The 8,393-nt window shown below is 39.8% G+C and overlaps 1 protein-coding gene across 1 annotated transcript; it reads left to right on the top strand.

Moving 5' to 3' along the window:
- The first annotated feature begins 4,458 nt into the window (after positions 1-4,458).
- On the top strand, positions 4,459-6,866 carry LOC106096671 (transmembrane 4 L6 family member 5). Its single transcript, XM_019363829.2, has 5 exons — positions 4,459-4,737; positions 4,951-5,016; positions 5,876-6,015; positions 6,100-6,320; positions 6,432-6,866. Exons 1-4 carry the CDS (start codon positions 4,561-4,563, stop codon positions 6,290-6,292), a joined length of 576 nt encoding a protein of 191 aa, XP_019219374.1. The 5' UTR covers positions 4,459-4,560; the 3' UTR covers positions 6,293-6,320; positions 6,432-6,866.
- The last annotated feature ends 1,527 nt before the right edge of the window (positions 6,867-8,393 follow it).

Raw genomic sequence — 8,393 nt, 5'->3', positions numbered from 1 at the left:
CAGACAACTGGTCTAGTCATATTCAACACTCTGAGAATATTAAGACATCTCTAAAAACCATTACTAAGCAAATATAGTTCAAAGAATAGGATCTCATCGCAAATGACCAAGCCTGAGACTAATGAAATCACAAATTTCCTCCAAAGGCAAGTCCAAAGAGACAACTAGCCAAATTTGTCTATGCAAGTGGAAGACGCAGAGCACTAAGTGAAACCTTACGAAGTAATACAAACAAGCGTTTACGTAACTTACTTCAAAATCTTTCAAGGTCAAGATTACTTTGCAGATGAGCCCCATTTGCCCTGTGTCTATCTTTTTCATGTAACTGGTGGTTGGAGCAGTCCCAAATTTAGAGGCAGAACACCTGAGCAGTTCAGACTCAGGTACACTATAAAAAGCCCTGCCAGAATATCTCTTTTTCTGCTCCTCTCTTCAATTCAATTCAGTTCAGTTCAATTCAGTTCAATTTTATTTATATAGCGCCAAATCACAACAACAGTCGCCTCAAGGCGCTTTATATTGCACAGTAGATCGTACAATAATACATACAGCAAAAAACCCAACAATATGAACCCCTATGAGCAAGCACTTTGGCGACAGTGGGAAGGAAAAACTCCCTTTTAACAGGAAGAAACCTCCAGCAGAACCAGGCTCAGGGAGGGGCGGGGCCATCTGCTGCGACCAGTTGGGGTGAGAGAAGGAAGACAGGATGAAAGACATGCTGTGGAAGAGAGACAGAGATTAATAACAGATATGATTCAATGCAGAGAGGTCTATTAACACATAGTGAGTGAGAAACGTGACTGGAAAGGAAAAACTCAATGCATCATGGGAATCCCCGGCAGCCTATGTCTATTGCAGCACAACTAAGGGAGGATTCAGGGTCACATGGTCCGGCCCTAACTATATGCTTTAGCAAAAAGGAAAGTTTTAAGCCTAATCTTAAAAGTAGAGATAGTGTCTGTCTCCCGAATCCAAACTGGAAGCTGATTCCACATAAGAGGGGCCTGAAAACTGAAGGCTCTCCCTCCCATTCTACTTTTAAATACTCTAGGAACAACAAGTAGGCCTGCAGTGCGAGAGCGAAGTGCTCTAATAGGGTGATATGGTACTACAAGGTCATTAAGATAAGATGGGGCCTGATTATTTAAGACCTTGTATGTGAGGAGCAGGATTATGAATTCAATTCTGGATTTAACAGGAAGCCAATGAAGGGAAGCCAAAACAGGAGAAATCTGCTCTCTCTTTCTAGTCCCTGTCAGTACTCTTGCTGCAGCATTTTGGATTAGCTGAAGACTTTTCAGGGAGGTTTTAGGACATCCTGATAATAATGAATTACAGTAGTCCAGGCTGGAAATAATAAATGCATGAACTAGTTTTTCAGCGTCACTAAGAGACAGGATATTTCTAATTTTAGAGATGTTGCGCAAATGGAAGAAAGCAGTCTTACATATTTGTTTAATATGTGCGTTGAAGGACATGTCCTGGTCAAAAATGACTCCAAGGTTCTTCACAGTGTTACTGGAGGCCAAGGTAATGCCATCCAGAGTAAGAATCTGCTTAGATACCATATTTCTAAGATTTTCAGGGCCGAGTACAATAACCTCAATTTTATCTGAACTAAGAAGCAGAAAGTTAGCGGCCATCCAGGTCTTTATGTCTTTAAGACATTCCTGCAGTTTAACTAATTGGTGTGTGTTACCTGGCTTCATGGACAGATAGAGCTGGGTGTCATCAGCATAGCAGTGAAAATGTATGCTATGTCTTCTAATGATGCTGCCTAAGGGAAGCATGTATAATGTAAACAGCATTTGTCCTAGCACCGAACCCTGTGGAACACCATAATTGACCTTAGTGTGTGACGAGGACTCTCCATTTACATGAACAAATTGGAGTCTATTAGATAGATATGATACAAACCACTGCAGCACAGTGCCTGTAATGCCTACAGCGTGCTCTAATCGCGCTAATAGATTATTATGGTCAACAGTATCGAACGCTGCACTGAGGTCTAGCAGGACAAGCACAGAGATGAGTCCACTGTCAGAGGCCATAAGAAGATCATTTGTAACCTTCACTAAAGCTGTTTCTGTGCTGTGATGAGCTCTGAAACCTGACTGAAACGCTTCAAATAAGCCATTCCTCTGCAGATGATCTGTTAGCTGTTTGACAACTACTCTTTCAAGGATGTTTGATATGAAAGGAAGGTTGGAGATTGGCCTATAATTAGCTAAGACTGCTGGGTCTAGAGATGGCTTTTTAAGTAAAGGTTTAACTACAGCCACCTTCAAGGCCTGTGGTACATAGCCGATTATTAGAGATAGGTTGATCATATTTAAGATTGAAGCATTAATTAATGGCAGGACTTTGAGCAGTTTTGTAGGAATGGGGTCTAAAAGACACGTTGATGGTTTGGAGGAAGTAATTATTGAAGTTAACTCAGAAAGATCAATTGGAGAAAAAGAGTCTAAATGAATATCAATGGTACTGAGAGCAACTGTAGATAATATTACATCTTGTGGGATGATTATTGGTAATTTTTTCTCTAATGATTACAATTGTATTTGTGAAGAAGTTCATGAAGTCATTACTAGTTAACGTTAAAGGGATGGTTGGCTCAGTAGAGCTGACTTTTTGTCAGCCTGGCTACAGTGCTGAAGAGAAACCTGGGGTTGTTCTTATTTTCTTCAATCAGTGATGAATAGTAAGATGTTCTGGCTTTGCGGAGGGCTTTCTTATAAAGCAACAAACTATTTCTCCAGGCTAAATGATCATCTTCGAAATTTGTGACACGCCATTTCCTCTCCAGCTTACGAGTTATCTGCTTTAGGCTACGTGTTTGAGAATTATACCACGGAGTCAGGTACTTCTGATTTGAGACCTTAGTTTTCACCGGAGCTACAGTATCCAGAGTCGTACGTAGTGAGGAGGTAAAATTATTAACAAGATGATCGACCTCTGTTGGAGTAGCGTTCAGATAGCTGCTCTGCTCTATGTTGGTACAGGGCATTGAAGATGATAACAGTGGGTGGATTATATTCTTAAACTTAGTTACAGCACTTTCAGAAAGACATCTACTTTGATAAAGTCTACTCTCCACTGCTGTGTAATCAATTATTGTAAATGTAAATGTTATCAGGAAATGATCAGACAGCAGAGGGTTTTCAGGAAACACTGTTAAATCTTCAGTTTCTATGCCATATGTTAAAACAAGATCTAGGGTGTGATTAAAGTGGTGGGTGGGTTCTTTTACATTTTGAGAGAAGCCAATTGAGTCTAATAACAGATTAAATGCCATGTTGAGTCTGTCATTCTTAGCATCTACATGGATGTTAAAATCACCCACAATAATTATTTTATCTGAGCTGAGCACTAAATCAGATAAAAAGTCTGAGAAATCAGACAGAAACTCTGTGTAAGGCCCAGGTGGACGATAGATGATAAGAAGTAAGACTGGTTTCTGAGTTTTACAGCTGGGGTGGACGAGGCTAAGCATCAGGCTTTCAAATGAATTAAAAGTCTGTCTTGGTCTTTCGTTGATAAATAGGCTGGTGTGAAACATTGCTGCCACACCGCCCCCTCGGCCTGTGCTTCGAGGTTTCTGGTAGTTAGAATGACTCGGGGGTGTTGATTCATTTAAACTAACATAATCATCCTGCTGCAACCAGGTTTCTGTAAGGCAGAGTAAATCGATTTGTTGATCAATTATTAAGTCATGTACTAACAGAGACTTGGAGGAGAGAGACCTAATATTTAATAATCCACATTTCACTGTTTTACTCTTTGGTTCAGATGTGGATACTGTATTGTTCTTTCTTTGTGATTTTTTATGTTTAAGTTGTTTGTTGCTGGTTTTTAGTTTGTTTTTTGTCTGTTTGGGAGCTGACACAGTCTCAATGGAGATCCTTCTTCGTGGATGCTCATTGACTGACAATTTATTTATTTTTTTGGCACATTCTCACTCATACACTCTCTATTCATCCAGACATACACTGATATGCTGACAACCATTCACACTATTCTTTTGTATCAGTATTTTATTTTAAGCCATTTTTGGGTATCGTTAGTCTAAGTCTATGTGTGGGCTCCATATTTCTTGTCACATACTTTGAGCTGGGTTCTGACATATAAACATGTGTCTCACACTAATCTAGTTGTGCATTCAAGCAATGTACAAGAAACCTGCTTGTATTTAATCCCAATAAGCATTTTGGGGCTCTGATCATGCAGCTTATTTCTTAGCAGTGACATGCTCAGAGCCAACATGTGTCAATAAGGGGACCAGAGTCTAGTTATAAAGTTGACCAAACAACGTCGTTATCTAATCATGCCAGCGAGTGAACAACACAAGGCTTGTGTCTCTATAATTCCACAGTGTGAGTCACACATGCTTCCGCAGCCTATCCCATATCTTTCTTGTCACTGGTTTTCACCACGCCTGCCCTCCCTCCCACTGGTGGGAGGGAGGGCAGGCCTCTTAAGTGGAGCCTCTTTCGACAAGCAAGAATCATCTGAGCTCAAACTTTGCTACCAAGTTAGTAACTTTCTCCATCTGCAGACATGTGCACTGGAAAATGTTCCCGTTTTGTTGCTGTTACTCTGTACCCACTAGTAGTCATATCTATCATCTGTAACATCGTGCTGTTCTTCCCTGATGGGGACGTCACCTATGCCAAAGATGGACATATTACCGCGGAGGTGAAATACATGGGGGGACTCATTGGAGGGGGTGTAATGGTGAGTGGTCTTTTTTTATTTTTCACTCTGTCACAGAAACTAAACAGTTCTATTCTGTATATTTACAAGGTTCAAAAGTCAGAATGCACTTGGCGCACAATGCTTCTCAAAACATGAACGAAGGCTCATGTTTGCATGTTTACAGTCTTTTGAAATATTCCACTGATGTCAGACTGAATATTATGTCATATAACCTCCTTTGTCCTTCTACAGGTGTTGCTACCAGCATTGTACATTCATTTAACTGGTAAACAGGGCTGCTGTGGAAATCGCTGTGGGGTGAGTCAGACATGAGTACAATAAGATGTTTCAAGTGGTCGATTAGGGAGGCTTGATTAAGCTTAATGATTAATGCATCATATGCAATCTTCACTGAAAGAATTTGAACTCTGCAAATTGTCAGAAAATAGTTAAACATAACATCAGTAGGATCAGTGGAAATACAAATTGCTATTGACCTGAAATGTTAAAGTATATTCCACAAGCTCACTCAAATGTGTGTCATAGAAACTGGCCAAAAGTAACGATTAATTTATAAAAATTCCTTATATAGTTCAGTCTTTATTTTCTCGACTTTTGTACTGAGGCTAAATTCAAGTGAAGCCAAAAAGAAGAAATTTGCTACAATTTGTAAGCCACAACAGGACGTCTTTGTAGGTTCCTAATTTACTTAGATGTCATCCTAATTTAATTAGACATCATGCTGTTTGCAAGAGTCTCCTTTCTTGATCTCGAGAGAATGTTTAAAGGTTGAAGACACAGGGAAAGGCTCACTGAAATGTTTTTGGGCTGGTACAGAGTGGTACAGAAATGCATTTTAATAAAAACCAAAACTTGAAATGTACAGCAGTCCAGGGAAGGCCTTTTTGTTGATAGAGTTCAGTTGTGATTGCATTGTAGAAATTAAGCCTGCGACAGAAATAGAAAAGGTGACTTAACACAGTACCAGCAAACCTGTTTTTGATATGTTTGGTTTAGCCTGTACTTAATCTTAAGGTAATCTGTAGTCTATGGGTAAACTAAACAGAGTGCTTGTCCCTCCCTAAGTGTGTTTCATTTATCAACAGCATGGGGGGGAGTTGTGTCTTTAAACTGTATCATGATTGCATTTGACCTTTATTATTTACTATCTCTGCAGATGTTCTTATCAATTGCATTTGCTGCAGTGGGTGTTGCTGGTGCCCTGTACAGTTTAATCGTTGCAGCACTTGGTCTGCAGAATGGGCCTCTCTGCAAAACCGTACTGGTCTGGACAACGCCTTTTAAAGAACTCACAGGGTAAAGCACAGGAGTGACTTCCTCGTGACACATTTGATATGTTTCTCAACTCTTAGTCATTTATAAATCTCCTGTCTTGCACAGTGACAACAACTACCTGCAGAACGATAAATTATGGAGCTTGTGCACAGAGCCTAAGAACATTGTGCAGTTTAACCTTGGACTGTTCGGCACTCTGCTGGCCACAAGCTGCCTGCAGGTGATCCTCTGTGCCATACAGATGATCAACGGGCTCTTCGGCTGTCTGTGTGGAACCTGCAACAAAGAAGTGCTTTGAAACCGAGTTCTCCTTAAAAGAATAATAGGTAAAAATAATTACACCTGAAATGATTTGCTTCTCAGATTTATATAGAGAGAATACAGACTTAACTTCTCTTATCTGTATACTTTTTATTTATTTATTCCTTAATCTACAGACCGTTCCTGACAGTTGATGGTCGCCCCCTGCTGGATGAATGAGGATAAAATTCTTGTCTGTATCTGCATAAAATATTCTCTTTGATTTTATGCTGTTTAAAAAAAAAAAGAATTTTTTTGTATTTCATGCTTCACATATTACAGAAAATGTAAATTTCTCGTTGTGCAATCTTTTTTTTAGTAATAATAAATCCACAACATTAGAAATGAGTTACACTAATTAGATGGCCAGTTTTAAATAATCTGGTTTGACACGTTGCAGCTAAAGTTTTACTATTGCATTTTGTTGTATTTTGTAAAAAAAAATTCTAAAAAGTATATCTTTTGAATAATTGTGTTTTACACTCAATGACTATGACTAATATCACATTAGTAGTGTACTATATTACTAATTAATGTAATAACCTTCAGAGCAAAATAAAATACATGACAAATGTCTTTTTTATTATTATAATAAATACCAGCCTTGATATACAAATATTTAAGTGTTATCTCAAATTGTTTGTCAGTCCTAGATAAAATGACACACAATCAGGCAGTTTTGGTTTCACTGACGCGCATGAGAAATAAAAAGGTTACACAAGAAAAGTGAAAAACATTAATGTTGGGGACTGGAGAACCACTGCAGAGAGTGGAGTGCAATGTGGCAAGCAGAATTTATAGGCAGAACTGCCCAGACAAGCCAAGATGTGATCCCAAACTGAGGTGGACACATAGCTGCCAGTGATTCCATAATGAAAATATTATTTTAGTTGCTACACCAGGTTTTAAGTAAGTTAAAATTAAATAGTATATGCCACTTTACTATCTTTACATAGTGTTTAAGCAATGACCTACAAGTGGCGCATGTGAAGTGGATTGGTATGATTTTTAAACACCACCAGAGGGCGCTTTCATAAGAATTCTCCTCTCGAGCAGGGTAAGTACACTAACATTTGAATTCCATTCAATTAAATTGAGCTTAGTTCATTTCAATTCAATTTTATTTATATAGCCCCAAATCATAACAACAGTCCCCTCATGGTTGTGATGACCATTGATCAACAACTATGCCATGCACATTAATGATCAAGGAACTGATCTCACAGCCCATCGTTCTTTCAGTTGGCTTGTTTCAGTCACTGTGCAAATGTGCTGTTTATAGGGTTGGGGAAACCTGCAGTCAGCTGAGACTGAAGAAGTCACTTGGTTGAATGACGAAACGTTTCTCCCACTGAACACGCTACATCCAGATGAACAGATTCAACCTTTTGGGCTTTTAATAGGAAGAAACGTCCACCAGAACCAGGTTCAGGGAAGGGCGGCCATCTGCTGTGACTGTCTGGGGTTGAGAGGAGGGAGAAAGGACAAAAGACAGAGAAAGTCTCTTTTTTCTATAAAGAATGTTACAGTATGGTTTAGAACTGTAATGTGGAGATGGTTAACCATATTGCACAGCCCCACATTGGGTGAAAATCAAACACAACATCCCCTCCATGAATCGCCAACTTATCAAGGAGGGGTTTGTGTCCCCCAGTGATCCCAGGACGTATGTTGTTCAGGGCAATTTCCCCCTATTAGGGTTTCCTATGGGAGATTACCTGGAACCCTCACCTATGATCAAAGAGAAAATTAAATTAGAGAAAAATGAGCACCTCCAAGTCCGAGACTGTGGTTCTCAGCCAGAAGAGAGTGAAGTGCCCACTCTGGGTCAGGGACCAGTTACTGGCCCAAGTGGAAGAGTTAAGTATCCCAGGGTGTTGTTCACAAGTGAACACAAGAATGACAGATGGATCGGGGTGGCATTTACAGTGAGGAGAATGCTGTACTGATCTGTGGCCCCCTGGTTGAGAGAAGGTGGCTGTGGTGAGGGAAGTCTGGGTTTCTCTGCTGAAACTGCTGCCCCAGCGACCAAAACCCAGATAAGTGACAGAAAATGGATGGATGGCAAACACAACGTATCAACACAAATACCTCTGCCA

Source organism: Oreochromis niloticus, linkage group LG10 (genome assembly GCF_001858045.2).
Source record: "Oreochromis niloticus isolate F11D_XX linkage group LG10, O_niloticus_UMD_NMBU, whole genome shotgun sequence".
NCBI classification, from domain to species: Eukaryota; Metazoa; Chordata; class Actinopteri; order Cichliformes; family Cichlidae; genus Oreochromis; species Oreochromis niloticus.
Note: the sequence above shows the minus strand (reverse complement) of the source record. Positions and strands in the feature narration are given on the sequence as shown.